This window comes from Salvia miltiorrhiza, chromosome 4 (assembly GCF_028751815.1).
Source record: "Salvia miltiorrhiza cultivar Shanhuang (shh) chromosome 4, IMPLAD_Smil_shh, whole genome shotgun sequence".
In the NCBI taxonomy this organism is placed as follows: Eukaryota; Viridiplantae; Streptophyta; class Magnoliopsida; order Lamiales; family Lamiaceae; genus Salvia; species Salvia miltiorrhiza.
In genome coordinates, this window is record NC_080390.1 from 51,763,679 (window position 1) to 51,782,313 (window position 18,635).

Consider the following 18,635-nt stretch of genomic DNA (forward strand, 5'->3'; position numbering starts at 1 on the left):
AGCCCGTTCGCCCGTCTCCTCAGCTCGCGTCTCGCTTCTCTCTCTCTACCAGAAACCGATATCTGTGTTACGCCGCTCCCTTCGCAAGGGTACGCTTTCCACGCTTCCATAGTGTACCTGCCATTCATTTTAGCTTCATGATTAGATAAATTCTCGTTTTTGGTGAGAATACTTCTTTTGCTTGCCGCTGCTGTCTCTGTTCATCTGTTGCGCTCATTCATCCATATCTAGCTCTTCAGCAATTTTGGTTTCATAATTGATTGTTTTGGAGTTTCTGTTTGATTCGCTTAGATCTATTCTAATCGCTGTTTTCCGACGTTGGTTGCTTGATCTGGTGAAGTTTTCCGTGATCTTAATTTTGCTCTGTTTTTTTTTTTTTTTTTTTTTGATAAGCATCACCGCTGCATGCTGCTTGTTGTATGATTTACTTGGATATGTTACGAATGTGATGGCATGGCATTTGAAAACGAGTTAACGTTGGGCGGCGGGGAGGTGATTCGGTTGTGATCTTAATTTAGAAATGAAGCTTTTGGATCTGGACTAGATCATAGATGAATGGACAGTTAATTGTTTCACACTTTCATTTTATAAATCCGTATCGTGATTCGTGACCCCGTCTTTGGATCTGGAATTATTTATTTTCAAGTTGTGGATCTAAGCGCTTGGTTAGTGTAGGCCATGCATTGCACAAACTAAAAGCTCAATTATTTGTGATGTTTTCATTCTAATCATCTAGTTGTGAAACATGCATTCCTCTTTTGATCTGCGAGTGACTGTCCTCTTTTGATCTGCTAGTGTTACTGTGAAACATGCCCTCCTCTTTTGATCTGCTTGTGTTAATATGCTAATCATGGAAATTATTATGCATGAATTCATATGCTTCGATTGCCATGAAATAATGATACAGATCAGTTGCACGTGAGTAATGTGGCAAATGAAGGTTCAGTACTTCATAGATCACTGAGATCTCATATACGTTATATATGATTTGATATGAAGAAGTCAGCTCCTTTTGCTGAACAATTTCAACTTGAATGCCTGTAGAGTGTGCTTAGTCACCCTCCCCTCCTCCCCTGCATGTTATTTGGAAAAGTCGTGTTCTATCTTATTCTTTTATGAGATTTGACTGATTGAATTTGGTATCACAGAAAAAATGGCATCCCATATTGTTGGATACCCCCGAATGGGCCCCAAGAGAGAGCTCAAATTTGCTCTGGAATCTTTCTGGGATGGCAAGAGTAGTGCCGAGGATTTGGAAAAGGTGGCAGCTGACCTCAGAGCATCCATTTGGAAGCAGATGTCTGATGTTGGGATCAAGTACATTCCCAGCAACACATTCTCATACTATGATCAGGTGCTTGACACAACTGCGATGCTCGGTGCTGTTCCCCCAAGATACAACTGGACTGGTGGAGAGATTGGTTTCTCCACTTTCTTCTCCATGGCCAGAGGAAATGCTTCTGTTCCTGCTATGGAGATGACCAAGTGGTTTGACACCAACTAGTAAGTGATGGATAATTTTCTGAGAAAAACTTAAGTTTCCTTACACTTCTGATGTTTATTTTCTAATTTTGTTGCTTTATCTGTGCACAGCCACTTCATTGTCCCAGAATTGGGACCTGATGTGAAATTTTCTTATGCTTCTCACAAAGCTGTTAATGAATACAAAGAGGCTAAGGCGGTATGAACTCTGTAATTTCTGCTGTAATTATATATAGATTCATAATCAATAATGAATATTTATATTAAGTATAAATGTTCTCGATGGTGTTTGTTGCCATCTGATGATGCATTTTCTATCCTATCAAGCAGCTCGGTGTTGATACTGTTCCAGTTCTTGTTGGTCCTGTTTCATACTTATTGCTTTCCAAACCTGCCAAGGGTGTTGAGAAAACTTTCCCTCTTCTTTCCCTTCTTGACAAAATTCTTCCAATCTACAAGTAAGCAAATATTAACCCTATGATTCTCGTATCATAATTCTCTCATCTTTTAGATCATTATAGCATTTTGGAGTTAATATGCAAAATCCTGGCAGGGAAGTTATTGCTGAGCTGAAAGCAGCCGGTGCATCTTGGATTCAGTTTGATGAGCCCACCTTAGTTAAGGATCTTGAGTCTCACCAGTTGGAAGCATTCACAAAGGCATATGCTGACCTTCAATCATCTTTGTCTGGCGTTGATGTTCTAATTGAGACTTATTTTGCTGACATTCCTGCGGCTGCATTCAAAATCCTTACCTCATTGAGTGGAGTTTCTGGTTATGGTTTTGATTTGGTTCGTGGAACCCAGACCCTTGATTTAATCAAGGGTGGATTTCCATCTGGAAAATACCTCTTTGCTGGAGTTGTTGATGGAAGGAACATCTGGGCTAATGATCTGGCAGCATCCCTCTCCACCCTGCAGTCTCTTGAAAGCATAGTGGGAAAGGGTATGTTGGCGAACACCTATATACAAGGTTTTAAGTTTTCTTCAAGGCTGTTATATAATTTGATTGTGTTACTCCACGTGCAGACAAACTTGTTGTGTCGACCTCCTGCTCACTTCTCCACACTGCAGTGGATCTGGTAAATGAGCCTAAGTTGGACCAAGAAATTAAATCATGGCTCGCATTTGCAGCTCAAAAGGTTGTTGAAGTAAATGCTTTGGCAAAGGCATTGACTGGTCAGAAGGATGAGGTATGTGATTCCTAAGCTCTGAATTTGAATGGAGAGGCATACTACTGTTTTTTTGGGGGGGGTCAAATCTTGCTATGAGTAGATTATAAATATTTCCACATTATGTATTCATCTTGATATTAGTTATAGTACTCATGCTCATTTGGGTCATTCAGGCATACTTCTCTGCCAATGCTGCTGCTCAGGCATCTAGGAAATCCTCACCTAGGGTGAACAATGAAGCTGTCCAAAAGGCTGTAAGTGTGAATCTTCATAATTGTCACTTCAACTTTTATGTGTCCTGCTGCTAAAACTGTTGTGTTCATGCCACCCATTCTTCTATTCTTCAACTAGGCCGCTGCATTGAAGGGTTCTGACCATCGTCGTGCTACAAACGTTAGTGCCAGACTTGATGCTCAACAGAAGAAGCTTAACCTTCCAATCCTCCCAACCACCACTATTGGTTCATTCCCACAGACAGTGGAACTCAGAAGAGTGCGCCGTGAATACAAGGCCAAGAAGTGGGTCTCGTTTGCTTAAATTTTCCTTTTCAATCTCAAAATGCATTCAAATCCATTTCTAAATGGTTCAAATTTTGGTTGTAGGATCTCTGAGGAGGACTACGATAAAGCTATCAAGGAGGAGATCAGCAAGGTTGTCAAGCTTCAAGAAGAGCTTGACATTGATGTTCTAGTTCACGGAGAGCCAGAGGTGAACCAATTTGAAGGCCATTCTGTGAAAAGAATTGTTCTTAACATTTTGGTTCATGAGTATTAGCTAGAATATTGCTACTGAAGTGTTTGGTTTTAACATTATTTTGTATCTTTTGGTTGTCTAATCGCCAGAGAAACGATATGGTTGAGTACTTTGGAGAGCAGCTGTCTGGTTTTGCCTTCACAGCAAATGGCTGGGTGCAATCATATGGATCTCGATGTGTGAAGCCACCAATCATCTATGGTGATGTCAGTCGCCCCAACCCAATGACTGTTTACTGGTCCTCTGCTGCCCAGAGCATGACCAAGCGCCCGATGAAGGGAATGCTCACTGGCCCTGTTACCATTCTCAATTGGTCTTTTGTGAGAAACGACCAACCCAGGTAATGTTTAACACTACCGCAAAATGTTTCTTAGAGAGAGATGGGTGTTTCTATTTTTCCTGTTATATACTAAAGATAGCCTTTTGGTTTGGTTTGGTTCACAGATCCGAGACCTGTTATCAGATTGCTTTGGCCATTAAGGATGAAGTCGAGGATCTTGAGAAGGCCGGTATTACTGTGATCCAAATCGACGAAGCTGCATTGAGAGAAGGGCTGCCTCTACGCAAATCCGAGCATGCTTTCTACCTGGATTGGGCTGTACACTCCTTCAGAATCACCAACGTGGGAGTTCAAGATACTACCCAGGTGTGTGTCGTCTCTTGTCCTTCACACAACATTTCCTTGAATGGACTAATTTGTTGGTTATTTTGATGGACAGATCCACACCCACATGTGCTACTCCAACTTCAATGACATCATCCACTCCATCATCAACATGGATGCCGATGTGATCACAATTGAGAACTCACGTTCAGACGAGAAGCTGCTGTCAGTGTTCCGTGAGGGAGTCAAGTACGGAGCTGGAATCGGGCCAGGTGTGTACGACATCCACTCCCCGAGAATCCCATCTACGGAGGAGATTGCGGACAGGATCGAGAAGATGCTTGCTGTCCTTGAGACCAACATCTTGTGGGTGAACCCAGACTGCGGTCTCAAGACTCGCAAATACGGAGAGGTGAAGCCCGCCCTCGAGAACATGGTTTCTGCTGCCAAGCTCCTCCGAGCCAAGCTTGGCAGTGCAAAATGAGTCTACGATGGGTTGGTTGTGCTAAGCTAAACAGAGTATTGTTATGAAATAACTTTGGTCCCTGATGAGAGATCATTTTCTAGGTGGCATTTTGCTTTCCATCCTTTCTTTAAGTATATTTCTGTCTTTCTAGGAATTCGTTTACTATAATATTGAGTGTATCCTCGTGGGAAATTGAAAGAATTTTGTGTTTTTTGTATCTCGGCAACTTTTTAGAAAGATGGTCGTTGTATCCCAAAACTACTATCTGTTGCTCTAATTTGCATTACTCAATAAATAATCAGATCTCGGAACTTTCATTTGGTTATATTGGGTTTATTTAACTTTTGAGTTCTCAAACCTTTAAACCAAAAAAGATTTTAAGCCCCAATCATGGAAACAGCGAAAGTCAAAGAACTTATTTAAATAATTATTTCTCTTAATGATGCATGTCATCTAAATACTCGAGAGGTGGCCGATACATATTTATGAGATTATCTATTATACTGACATATGTAATGCAGAAAGTAATTATAATATATTCTACTTTATTATTAGACTAAATGAACCATGTTCACATCAGTTCAATTTTGGAATTACAAGGCCATTTTAGAAATTGAATGTTATATATAATCTCAATAGTCAATGCATTCTACTACTAAATAGTGATATTTTCTATATATAATTTCAATATATCGAACAATGAATTATATATTATAGATGTTCTAATACTTTCTATTAAATATGATATTGATATTTTATATAACAAAGATATCACAATTAAACACATCAAACTTTATCTTATAATGCAAAATAAAAATAAACGAGCCCAAAAAAAAAGAGATAAAACAAATATGAGTGTAAGCAGGAATCTTCAAGTCACATACTATACTCTTATAAAATCATGATTCACCGTGTTGTAACTGGAGTTTGTAACCATACAGAACTAATCTCTGATTATTAGAACTAAGACCCTAATCTAATGTGGTTTTTTTTATGAACCCCCAGCCGTATTACCGAACAATTCCTCAATCTGTACAAACAAAAACAAAAACAAAAACAAAAACAAAAACAAAAAACAAGTGCCATTATGAGCAATAATTAGTACTGTCAAAACTGATTAGCCTTTAATCAAACAACTGATTCACTCACATCTAATATGGAGCTTATCCCTTCACCTGCAATTACAACAAAAAAGTGAACATTTTCAGTTTACTGAAATCGTAAGTTCTGGCAGATGCAATGGTCATATATGCAACTCGCAGTTTCAAGCTTAGTGAAAAAAGAAGAGATAAAATCTATCCAATAAACTCAAATTCGAGTAGTTAGATGGTGTGATCATCTTATAATGAAAGAGTAGTTCCGACAACTGAAATTCGAGTTGTTATATGATGATCCTAATATGTTTTAGTTGGATACAACTGAATTTGAGCAGGCCAACAATCAGGTATTCAAGATAGGAGGATGAGTTCCACATAAACTGTATCAACAAAAAAGGAAGACTCTTTTACCTAAAAATGAGCTGAATAAGTTTCCATCCCATTGACTAATTCTGAGAAAGAAACATAACAATATTTGGCTGGTTAGGTCCCCTTCTGAACAAGCAAACGGAAGCCTAAAGCGAAAATATACATGGAAGAGTCGCATACCAGATATGATATGAAGGCAGATCCTTGTTGATGATGATAGGGGAGTGGTTACGGACTAGGATCACAGGATGAAGAACTCGAACTACACAATGAATATCGCGAATTAATGCCTAACATTTGACACTTGAAGTAGGAAACTTTTTCCTTTAGCTTAAAAAATTTTAGACCTTGCGTATTCCACTTCCACATCGAGTTGATCATGTCCCTGAATACAACGGTATAAGGGTGAATTTTAGTTGTTTTTCACATAACATCAAAACTCAAAAGCTTTTCGAAAGAAAATAAAGACAAAACTGTTCCTTTTTTGGACAAACAGAACTTCAACACAAACAAGTATTTGTAAACTGTTCCTTTCTAAAGCCTCCATTACACACATTTTCTTACTGTTAGATGATGTGATCTTCTCATAGTCATAGTGACCTAAACAAATGGAAATTCTACTTCAAAATAAGTGCTCAGATGTGTAGCAGGAAAAAGTTGCTGAATAGGCAACTTGGATAACAATCAGATGTTCGTATTTCGAGTGGTTCCCTAAGAAAAGAGTCGAACAACGGGTACAACAAATGTAATGGGAAGGAAAGAAAGCATGCCTGCTGCACCTGTAGTTGACTGTGATAATCCTCCGTCCCATAGTGTGATTCTAAGAGACAAACATAAAACAGAATCAGTTTGTTTACAGCACAAGCAGAAGGAGATTAATGCCAAAATATAAATGGATAAGTCACTTACCAGATGCAAAACTGGGAACTTGTTGATGGTAAGAGGGCAGTGACCTACAAAGAACATTGGAACTACAAAGTGAAAAACAATAATCTAAAATTTTGAACCGATTCACCAAGTAACATTCAACAGCAAACGTTACATCAAGAATCTTGGGATTAAAAAGTTTAAAACCTAGCAGTTGAAATTAGATGAGAGCTTTCAACATGTTGGTTCTTGGCAGCTTTGCTGGCTTTGTTGTCATTTCCAACTGTATTCTGTTCTAGATTGGTGCTACCACTAGATGTAGAAGGGTCAAAATCTGTTATCTCAAACGCTGTGAGACAAACATAAAATGAATCTGTTATTTCAAACATGTGCAAAAAGGGCCAAACGCCGAAACATGTGGAGAAGAGTCACTTACTAGATGCAGAGTCAACCCCTGTCAGGTTAGATTGGGTAGTGGATGCAGAGTCAAACTCCATGTCAGTGTAGTAATCCTCTCCATCCACATCAGCCATCATTCTACGGCCTGCATTTCCACTTCTCTTGCACACCTTACACACAACCCATTCATCCAACTGCATGCACACCAATGTGATCGAAAGAGATGCTACATGATTAACATCTTACTAAATGTACCCCAAACACTGGATCATCGTGTAACATACGACTTCACATCAACTCCGACAATCTCTATTTGATCAATGAACAAGACAAACAACAACTGCCGCAAGCATCTAAATCTCACCAGAAATAAAGGAAAATGTGAAATTGGTTTTATAAGAGATGACACAAATAATAACCAAGACAACATAATATTGGATAAAATTCTAGAACCACAAAAGCAAATACGTACTCTCATGCTGTTTTGTTGTGTTGTACTAGAATTCATTACTCTGAATTCTTGCATCAACCAATCAGTCTCAGTAGACTCTTGAGGTTTCCCCGCAAAGTAGGCCAACGTAATGCGCGACCCAATTCTTTCGTCATTATGCATGATGTGTGTTTCAGAGGTAATAGGCTCCCAATAACCACCCCCTGCTACCGCCCTGTCCACCACTCTCAGTGTGAAGAAAAACCACTGGTCTCTACTTGCTCTAAATCTTTCTGCACCAATCACAGCAAAACAAAATTGGCTAGTCTAAGCTAAAAAAAACTATAATTCATTCGAGCTCCACATCAAAATTATTAGGACTGGTTTAACTACCATTTTGCAGCCATATTTCTTTTTTCTATAAATTCATTGTAAATTGTGATTTTTATCCAAAAAGTTTGAGATTTAAGTAAGAAATTTAACCGTATTATTAGTAGAAAAAGAATCAATTTATAGCAAAAAAAAATAATAAAAAAAAACTAATAAAGTCATGTACAATTCAGTTTTTGATTTTATGATCACCCTAATCCCAATATTCGTCTATGAAAGTCTTGTCTTCATATTATGAAAATATATATATGAAAATACACACATGATTCCCTAGAAACAGAAACTATTGAGGATAAACAGATTAAAGACTACATTGATTCACAAGAAACAATGATCTTCGTTAATACAATCAAGACAAAAAATAAAAATAGAATAAACAGTCATTGATGGATGAAATAAATGAAATATTACATGTAACGAAATTTGTCAATTATTTGCATGATCACACAAATTTCTAATTTTATTCAAGATATTTATTGATAATATTGAATATATCAGAGGCATGAAACTATGAAAGTCAAGTTGAATAAGATTCTACATTTCTTGATAGTTATGATCTGAAATTACTCAAATACAAGATTTTGATTTGAACAAAAACATAACTTAATCTGAACAAAGAGGCGAACCATATACTATGTAATAATCAATTGCGAGGGAGCAAGAAATGATTTTAAAAAGGAAGATATAAATTGAAATAGAAATTTACGAGAAAGATCATCTGGAGTGGAAGCATAAAATTGAACAGTATAGATCCTGCTGCAGCGCAGCGCCTCATTGTTGATCTTCTTCATCAGATATTCAAGGATTATCTCGTTATCCCTCGGAACAAACTCGAAACCCGGAAGATACTTCTCCGAGTCACTCATTTTATCGCTGTCGCGGGCGGCGGTGTCGGCACAATTGAAATGTGAAAGTGGTGGCGGAGTGAGGTTTGTTGAACTTGAGCAGTTTGCGCCTCAGCTGCTCATTTTATAGAGAGGGAGAGAGCTGTTCAGATAAATATTTTCGCATTTTTTGGAAAACTGAAAGAAATTTGAGTTAGTTAGGCTTTCCCGCCTTTTCCATTATAATTAATTCATTAGATATATAGTATGTCAACTGTCAATCTATTTCGTAAATATCAACTGATACATTTCTTATGAAGCTAAATATCAACTGATACATTTCTAAGGGGTGATGCTTATTTTTATTCAACCAGAGCCATCCAAAACCGGAGTTGTGAGACTACTTACAAGCCATGTTGGCAGCTCAATTTTAATTATTTGTTACAAATTTATACAAGTAATAAATTTACAGAGACATGTGTGATTACAGATACAAGTAATAAATTTATACAATTTTTTTTTTTGAGGTGCGAAAAGTTTCTTGATCTGTGGAATGATGTTGTTTCATGGCTAGGCAAGCAAACGGTACTACATTGCAAGGTGAAAGATCATTTCAACGCCTTCATTAATCTGGGTTGCAAGAAAGATAAACGATTTCTGCTCGGTGTTTGGTCCAGCTTGTTTTGGTGTATTTGGAAGATGAGAAATGAGTGCAAATTTCAACAAGGCAAGTGGAACAGAAATAAGATTGTAGCAGAGCTCAAGTCGAGAATTTGGAGTTGGGTGACGGTCCACAACTTACCGATTTTATCCTCGGACTTCAGGAGTTGGTTCGTAGCAGTAAGATTAGGGAATAGTTGATGGTGGTGGATCTTGGTTTGTGATTGTCTGTACCCTCTACTTTCTACTTTCTCCTTCTGTACTCTCATTTTTGGTACTACTGGTACCTATTTTTTAATAGATTTTACCCCTTTTCTGCTCAAAAAAAAAAAAGCTTGAAACCTCTGAGTCGGTAAAAAAAATACAAGTGTTTCTATGATTAATCCAATTCGTGGAAGACAGTTTGCGACTAAATCTTCGCCTCAATTTGGTAATTTTGTTCCAACATCTAAAACAAATTGTTGAGTGTTACTGCCAAGCAGGGGCGGATCCAGGATGCAAAATTCATCATTAAGGGTTGATTTTGTTAAACTATGACGTCTTAAATATTTGCACGGGGTTCGAGGGCTGGAGCCCCTAAAGCAAATATTTTTTAGCATTCCGTACAATTTATTTTCATGCGTTTTTTAGCAATCGCTTAATGTTAGAGTATTTCTTTACTCTATGTTTGGTTGTCATTGTGTAGACCATATGTTGTTTCTTCAAGAGTATTGATGCAATCCGAACAGAGCCAAGATTGCGCCAGAGTTGAAGTCGTTGTGCCAGAGCTGAGTATATCTTCGGAGCAGAGCAGACTGTCCGTGCAGAGCAAACTTGACAGAGCTGAAGATACCAGAGTAAACCTTCAGCGCAGTTCAGTGCAGAGCAGAGCTGAAGATGCCAGAGTTAACCTTCAGCGCAGAGCAGAGCTGAAGATGCCAGAGTTAACCTTCAGCGCAGAGCAGAGCTGAAGATGACAGAGTTAACCTTCAAAGCAGAGCAGAGCTGAAGATGACAGAGTAAACCTTCAGAGCAGAGTAAATGTTTCCAAAGCTAGCGTTCTCGCCAGAGCAGAGTAGATGTTTCCAGAGCTGGCATGGTGTTCTCGCCAGAGCAGAGTACATGTTTTCAGAGTTGGTGTTCCTAGAGCAGAGCTGGCGTTTTCAAGAGCTAACGTTCTTGTTGAGTTGCTTGTTCGGTTGCAAGGTTCTTCCTGGTTTGTTTCCTTGCAGGTTTTTGAAGCTTTTTGGAAAGATATCTGATGAGGAGTAGGGGTGGTAAAATGGTTCCGGTTAATCGGTTTTAATCGTATCCGAACCAAAAAAACCGGTTTTCGGTTAACCGATAACCGGTTTTTACCGGTTCGGTTCGGTTATCGGTTAGTGTGTTCATCACTAATCGGTTAATCGGTTTAACCGGTCGGTTAACCGGTTAAACCGATTAACCGATTTATTTTACATTAAATTAATTAATTTATATTTTAATATTTTAATTTAAATAATACATTAATATTTCAAGTATCTATAACAAAAATTTTGTTCTAAATTATTATAAGTTATAAGTTGGTGCAGTGGATAAGACCTTATTCTTTCTTTCAAAGGTTAAGAGTTCAAATCCTATTGAACACATTCTACAAATTTGAATTTTTTTTAAATAAAAACCGGTTAATTCAGTTAACCGGTTAACCGATTAACCGAATTAACTAGTTAAATTCGGACAAATTGAGAAATTGTGGATTAATCGGTTAACCGATTAACCGGACCGGTTAATCGGTTAACCGATCCAATAATCGGTTCGGTTATCGGTTAGGGAAATGGCCCTTAATCGGTTCCGGTTAACCGGTAAATCGGTTCGGTTAAAACCGACCGGTTTACCAGCCCTAATGAGGAGTAATATATGTGGAGCAGAGGAATGAACTCGGACAGAGGAATCACTAGGGTCAGAGGAATGGATTCCACCAGAAGAATGGACTAATGCGGCTTAGTCAGAGGAATCACCAAAGACAGAGGAATGATTTATCACGCAAGATAGTCAGCGGTAGGAGTGACCATTTTACCCAGGAAACGCCAGAGCAGAGGAATCGCTCGTCTACAGGCAAAATTACTACTATACCCCCGACCACGTGGGGTGCATGACTCCGAAGGCGAAGTTACTATTTTACCCTTCAATTGTACTCCATAAATACCCCATGCATTCCTCCTATGTAGTACTACGTGCTCTTCACTAATACGACAGCAATCTTATTCTCTCTCGGCAATTTAACTTCTTCTCTCAACTTTTACGCTCAAGCACTAGGTAAAATTCGTAATCCAACCATAATTCACCGATTAAATCACCACCCGTTCATTCACGATTCACCAGCTGGATTTATTATCAGAAATAAAGCACAACTTGTTGCTCAAGGGTATTCACAGGTGGAAGGAGTAGACTTCGAAGAAACTTTTGCACCTGTTACTCGTTTGGAATCAGTTCGTCTCCTGCTCGCTCTAGCTTGTGCTATGAATTTCAAACTATATCAAATGGATGTTAAGAGCGCTTTTCTCAACGGAGACCTTGAGGATAAAGTCTACGTGGAACAGCTTAAAGGTTTTGAGGATCCTAAATTTCCCAATCATGTCTATCGTCTGAAGAAGGCCTTCTATGGGTTAAAACAGGCACCCAGAGCCTGGTATGAAACACTCTCGGTTTTCTTATTGACTAAGGGATACAAAAGAGAAGGATCTGACAAGACTTTATTTATCAAGCATGATGGCAGAGATATTATTATCATCCAAATCTATGTGGATGACATTGTTTTTGGCTCACGATCACAAGATCTTATCAAAGAGTTTGTGGATCTGATGACAAGTGAGTATGACATGAGTTTGTTCGATGAACTTCGATTTTTTCTAGGACTCCAAGTAAAACAAGGAGAAGATGGAATCTTTGTCAGCCAATCCACCTACGCTGAAAACCTTGTCAAGAAATTTGGAATGGAGAACTCCAAACCACGGCGCACTCCAATGAGCACCAGTACAAAAATATCTAAAGATGAATGAGGCAAATGTGTTGATCAAAAATTGTATCGAAGCATGATTGGGAGCTTACTCTATCTCACAGCTAGTCGTCCTGATATTAGCTTCAGTGTTGGGGTCTGCGCAAGATATCAGGCTTGCCCAAATGAGAGCCACTTAACAGCTGTTAAGAATATTATCAAATATGTCAAGGGCACAAACAACTTGGGTTTATGGTTTACTAAGGACAGCACTACTTCATTAGTTGGATTTACATATGCCGATTGGGCTGGGAGCCCTGATGACCGCAAGAGTACTACTGGAGGTTGTTTCTATCTAGGGAACAATCTTGTGTCGTGGCATAGCAAGAAACAGAACTGCGTTTCACTATCCTCCACAGAGGCAGAATATATTGTTGCAGGTAGTGCATGTACTCAGCTTATTTGGATGAATCATATGATGGAGGACTATGGATTTTCTCTGGGAAATTATACTCTGTACTGTGACAACAAGAGCGCAATTGACATCACTAAGAATCCTATGCTGCATTCTAGAACTAAGCACATAGAGATTCGTCATCATTTTATTCGAGAACTGGTGGATGAGAAAATTCTCAATTTAGAATTCATGCCTACTGAAAGGCAGATAGCGGATATTCTGAAGAAACCTTTGGATGCCGAAAGATTTGAGAAGTTACGTGGAGAGTTGGGGCTCTGCATCTTATGACTATCCGTTTAAGAGAAAACTTGGGTACTTTGCTATTTTGTGTGTTTTGCTAGCCATAGTACCAGTACAAGTTCGTTTCTATGCCATTGGATATGCGGCCTTTGCCATTGTTGTGACAAAAAGGGGGAGTATACATGTTTTGGTTTGGTTTTGATGTCTATGTCTTGGTTGGTGAAGTCTTGGTTGATTTTATTATGCATATATTTGAGGGGGAGCGATCACATAAAGGGGGAGTTTTTGCATACTTGGTTCTGCTGTGCATTCATGTGTTGTGCAGAAATTGTTTTTGTCTACACCAATGATAAAGGGGGAGATTGTTAGAGTATTTCTTTACTCTATGTTCGGTTGTCATTGTGTAAACCATATGTTGTTTCTTTAAGAGTATTGATGCAGCCCGAACAGAGCCAAGATCGTGCCAGAGTTGAAGTCGTTGTGCCAGGGCTGAGTATATCTTCAGAGCAGAGCAGACTGTCTGTGCAGAGCAAACTTGACAAAGCTGAAGATGCCAGAGTAAACCTTCAGCGCAGAGCAGAGCTAAAGATGCCAGAGTTAACCTTCAGCGCAGAGCAGAGCTGAAGATGACAGAGTTAACCTTCAGAGCAGAGCAGAGCTGAAGATGACAGAGTTAACCTTTAGAGCAGAGCTGAGCTGAAGATGACAGAGTAAACCTTCAGAGCAGAGTAAATGTTTTTAGAGCTGGCGTTCTCGCCAGAGCAGAGTAGATGTTTCCAGAGATGGCGTGGTGTTCTCGCCAAAGCAAAGTACATGTTTTCAGAGTTGGTGTTCCCAGAGCAGAGCTGACGTTCTTGTTGAGTTGCTTGTTCGGTTGCAAGGTTCTTCCTGGTTTGTTTCCTTGCAGGTTTTTGAAGCTTTTTGGAAAGATATCTTTAAGATATTGTTTTTGCTTGAAGAATCCATTTCTTTAGGGTGTCTTCGTACCCTAGGACTCGCTGCCATATGAAAACCCTACATGGGCCCTGCGTTGGTTTGGTCTGGCAGTCTATGGGCTCTATTCTTCTTGGCAAGGGTTTTTATATTTAATGAGAGGTTGTCGATCATAGACGGATGCTGCTTTTCTGTTCATTCTCTTTTCTTGGTGAGAGTTTTTCGTGCATCTAGAAAGTATACAATTTGTGAGTGTGTGCTGTTGTTTTACATGTTTGTTGATCTGTACTCCAGCCTGTTGGAGTGTTTCATGTTGTTGGTTTGAACGTGGATTGAGAGGCAATCACGTTCGTTGAGTGTAAGTTCTGTCCTTCTCTCTTAGGTTCACGTAAGCGACGATTTGGGAAGATATAGTGGCTAGGAAGATTGAGTCTTCGCTGTAAGTCCGTTGTATATCTTATCCTCACTAGTGAACTGTTTGAACTGGGCGAGGCCCCCCAGACGTAGGTGTTTTATCACCGAACTGGGTTACCATTGTTGGTGTCTTGTGTTCTTTACTCTCTGCTCGATTTGCTTTAAGTATCACTGCTTACGTTATTTGTGTGTGGCCGAGACAATAGATTGTTGGATATGTACAATTTCACTTAATATAATACTCCCTCCGTCCACTAATTCATGACCTAAGTAGCAAAACACGGGTTTTAAGAAAAATTGTATTTTTATTAGTTGAGTGGAGAAATGGACCCACAATTAATGTATTGTTTATTAGTTGAGTGGAGAAAAAGTGTATTGTTTTGGGACCCACCAATTAAATATAAATAAAAACTTACTAAAAATGGATAGGCCTTGAGTTGGTGGACGTTCCAAAAAGGAAAGAAGGCCTTGAATTAGTGGACGGAGGGAGTATATAATTGGTGGACGTCGTATACCACCAAATAATTCCTGCAGAATTACCAAAATAAATTAATACAATGGCAAGCAGGGTCGATCCCACAGAGAGCAGTTAAAATTCATTCGAATCCCTAAATCTATAAAAACGGTGATGCCACCACGCCTTAAATTTAAGAGGAGTTAATTAAACTAAGAACGCAGAATTAAATCAAATAAAATACGCTTGAAGTAAATCAATAAAAAGGGTAATTCGGCTCAAATAAATCCACTCTAATTCAAACTCTGATCATTGACGCAATAATTAATTAATCCCTATCAACCAACCAGTTATAGGATACCGTGAAACGCAACGAACGTACCCCAATTCCTACTTACTGTATCGATAAACAGCTGGAGACGCCAGACCTGCTTATTTCCCTTATTAAAATATAACCTAGCTGGAGACGCCAGACCTAGATTTAATATTCTAATAGCATTAAGCTGAAGAAACTCAATTTATATCAATTATCCTAGAGACGCTAGTAATAATTAATATACCAATTAATTCCCCCTACGAACACGGTAGTTGTATCACTAATTAGTCCAATTCCAACAATTACGGAGTGGCAGGAACTAATTGACTGTAATTCAATTAAACTTAAGTTGATCAGGCTTAAATAAAATCAGAATTATCTTGGAACCTAGGAATTAATCGGAATCAATAGGAATCAATTTTAAACCAATTAGGTCTCACAAATCATTAAATTAGAGTTTCATTATTCTCGCCGAATTAAAAGATTTAGCTACTCATGCTTAAAATAAAAACAATCAAATAAATAAAAATAAACATAATTAAAATATGCGAATAAAGCTGAGAAAATAAATTGCAAGAAATAAATCAAACTTGAATTAACCCAATACTCGTCTGCCTCCTTCGAACCAATCCAGCCGCAATTCAATAAAGTAAAAGCAAGAATTAATCTAAAGCTAAACTAAGAAATCAAATACGAAAAGGTTGGAATCGAAAATTGCATGAAAAACAAGGTTGCATGGAATTGAGAAAGGATTGCATGAAAAACTAAAAGTCAACTATGCTTAAGATTCAAAAGTTGCGGCTGAGTGTTTTCAAAAGTGAATGTGTAAAAACTAATCAAAAGTAAAACCTAATAATCCTTAGTCCCCTCATGCGGCTACGTCTAATACTGATAATATAAGAGTCCTTCTTCTACTCAAATACTACCATGCGGCCTTATGGAAACAAAATCCTTGGGAATTAAATTTCCTTAAGCTACCGCTTCCTTTATCTACATGGGCTTCGGCCCTTAACAAAAAAATCAAAAACCCAAAATATTTAAGAAAATGAGTTGTGGACTTAATTAAATTTGGAACAATTATCTTCAAGCCCAATCTCTAAAATTCCTCCATCTCCCATGCAATTCTTCATAATTTCTTGACTTTTCACCATCTCTTCCATCCACGAGCTTCGACTCTCCTCCATGCAAATCCTACATCAAAAGTGCGCGCAACGGGTAATATCCGAGCTAAAATAACGTAAAAACAACACGGCATAAGATAACAATTTCACACACATCAATAATTATTCGCAATTCAATTAATTTAACATCAAGTACATTGAAAGTATATAAAGACAAATACATATATTTATATATTTGTATATGTATTTAATTAGGGTGTGTTTGCTTTGAGGTGTAAGGAAGGGATAAGCTACATTTACCACCTTATACCTCGTTTGCGTTGATGTATGAAAAAATCTGAGCATGTTGTATAATTTTTCGGACAACTCCTTATCCCTTGAAAAAATGATAATTTTATACCTAAGAAAGGGTGGAATAATATAATTTTATACCACCTTATAAGGAGTGATAAATATATTATCCTTCAAACCAAATAAGATATATAAAAAATATGGTCCCCACTTTAAGTGATAAATTTATACCTCATTATATCATTCCTCCATTTAGTGAGATAAAAAGCAAACGCACCCTTAAGGTATATAATAATTAAGCAAATCTCCAATAAACTTAAAGTATTTCGTAGTAATTTTTCAATGTATGTTATATTTATAGTTATTTTGTGTCCTCACCATAAAAAAAATTATGGATCCATCCCTGAATAGTATGTTGTGCAAATTTGACAAAATACATATCTCCTCATGTGTTGGTCTTCTCGCGCGCTTAATGAAAGGCTATATCATTCAAAATCAACATAACACACATATTATTGGTTTTCTCACGCTCTAGTCTCTTCATGTGTTCTGTAAAAAAAAAAAAATATGTTGCTCAGATCTTATAGCATGTATAATATTGGTATTCTCACACATCAGTTTTCTTACGCGCTCAATAAAATTAAAATTGATTCGCTCTGTCAAAGTTTAAGAAATAATCAACTCTGATTGAGCTCAATGTCTAAAGTACGAAGGTAAGATCAGCTCTAAGCGAGCTCAATTCTCCAATCATGAGCTATCTTTGCTCCTTGACAACTCAATATTGAATATGTAATGAATAAGTTGTCATCTTTTCAAATGTTTGGTACATGTTAAAGTCGGCTCTGATTGAGCTTTCATCTTTTCTCTTTCATAGAGTTGAAAACATCTCACATTGGATCCCTTACAGAACTAAAGAATATCATATTTACTCTTTTATGTAAGGCTGAAACATCTTAACACTACTATCTTTTTTATTCTCCTAGACATGCGTACCATATCTCCACCAGACTAGGGGAGTAGCTGATAAGGATGGAATTAGAAATTCCCCCTTTAATAAGATGTATGAAACCTATCTAAGGCCCACTTATACAAGCCCACACATGACTATAAATAATTTGTTACACTTGTATTTTTTTAACTTTTGCTTGTTTAAATCCACACGTATTAGATCTGAAGCAACCGAAGATCTCGGTACAATGGAGTTGAATAAATATAATTCGACAGAGCTCCGGTAAGAATCGAAAGTCACATGTGAAGGCGAAAGTCAAATTTAAAGAAGATACAAAAACACCAAGAAAACTCGAAGATTAAGAAGATATGAAAGATAGAAAATACATGTAATTTGAACTATATTATTTAGACCAAGTAATCTTTTTTCTTTATTGGTATTCTTCCCACTGAATTTTCGCGAAAAAAATGTTTTAATGAGACTTGAGCCAACAAACCTTCATTAATGATCCATTAACATTAGGTTTAAGAATTAAGTTTAGATGATGCCTTAGAGCATCCGCAACGCTCTACTCGATGGCTTACTCGAGTAGAGCATTGCACTCGTGAGTAGAGCATTGCACTCGTGTAGGGGCATTGCGGGGGGGGTTACTCGAGCCATACTCGAGTGCTCGTGTAGCACTCGAGCAGTGCGTGCTGTGCACGCGCTCAAAATAATAATAAAAAAATTATAAATTATAAAATTTAAAATTGTTAACGGCTATTTTGGCCTTTTTTTTCTTTTTTTTTTTTCTCTCTTTTCTCTCTATAAATACTACTTCTCCCTCCCTCATTCATCACAATCCACTCCTTTTACCTCATTCTTCCTCCTTCAATTTCTTAAAAAATCCCATCTTTGTTCTTCCAAAAATGGCGGAACCCCAGCATGATTTTTCGCCTGATTCCGACGATGTAGCTGAAAGGTTCATGGAGTGGGTAGAGTTGCAGAAACAA

At 37.9% G+C, this 18,635-nt stretch overlaps 2 protein-coding genes across 4 annotated transcripts; one reads left to right on the top strand and one right to left on the bottom strand.

Annotated features, from left to right (window-relative positions):
- LOC131020425 (5-methyltetrahydropteroyltriglutamate--homocysteine methyltransferase-like) lies at nucleotides 1-4,804 on the top strand. Of its 2 annotated transcripts, XM_057949205.1 has the most exons (12): nucleotides 1-89; nucleotides 1,149-1,503; nucleotides 1,594-1,681; nucleotides 1,813-1,940; nucleotides 2,036-2,427; nucleotides 2,511-2,674; nucleotides 2,830-2,910; nucleotides 3,008-3,174; nucleotides 3,259-3,364; nucleotides 3,499-3,749; nucleotides 3,854-4,055; nucleotides 4,129-4,804. In XM_057949205.1, exons 2-12 carry the CDS (start codon nucleotides 1,154-1,156, stop codon nucleotides 4,495-4,497), a joined length of 2,298 nt encoding a protein of 765 aa, XP_057805188.1. In that variant the 5' UTR covers nucleotides 1-89; nucleotides 1,149-1,153; the 3' UTR covers nucleotides 4,498-4,804. The 2 variants fall into 2 exon arrangements, with proteins under 2 accessions (XP_057805188.1, XP_057805190.1); XM_057949207.1 differs by lacking the exon at nucleotides 1-89 and adding an exon at nucleotides 170-334 and having other exon boundaries at nucleotides 3,854-4,804.
- A 545-nt stretch (nucleotides 4,805-5,349) lies between these two features.
- On the bottom strand, nucleotides 5,350-9,382 carry LOC131020426 (NAC domain-containing protein JA2L-like). Of its 2 annotated transcripts, XM_057949209.1 has the most exons (11): nucleotides 8,738-9,372; nucleotides 7,684-7,934; nucleotides 7,249-7,405; nucleotides 7,020-7,161; nucleotides 6,855-6,898; nucleotides 6,716-6,765; nucleotides 6,293-6,330; nucleotides 6,126-6,207; nucleotides 5,988-6,028; nucleotides 5,629-5,654; nucleotides 5,350-5,509 (listed from the first exon to the last, which is right to left on the bottom strand). In XM_057949209.1, the coding sequence occupies exons 1-8, from the start codon at nucleotides 8,895-8,897 to the stop codon at nucleotides 6,174-6,176; spliced, it is 876 nt and encodes a 291-aa protein (XP_057805192.1). In that variant the 5' UTR covers nucleotides 8,898-9,372; the 3' UTR covers nucleotides 5,350-5,509; nucleotides 5,629-5,654; nucleotides 5,988-6,028; nucleotides 6,126-6,173. The 2 variants fall into 2 exon arrangements, with proteins under 2 accessions (XP_057805192.1, XP_057805191.1); XM_057949208.1 differs by lacking the exons at nucleotides 5,350-5,509; nucleotides 5,629-5,654; nucleotides 5,988-6,028; nucleotides 6,126-6,207; nucleotides 6,293-6,330 and having other exon boundaries at nucleotides 6,408-6,765; nucleotides 8,738-9,382.
- Between the last annotated feature and the right edge of the window lie 9,253 nt (nucleotides 9,383-18,635).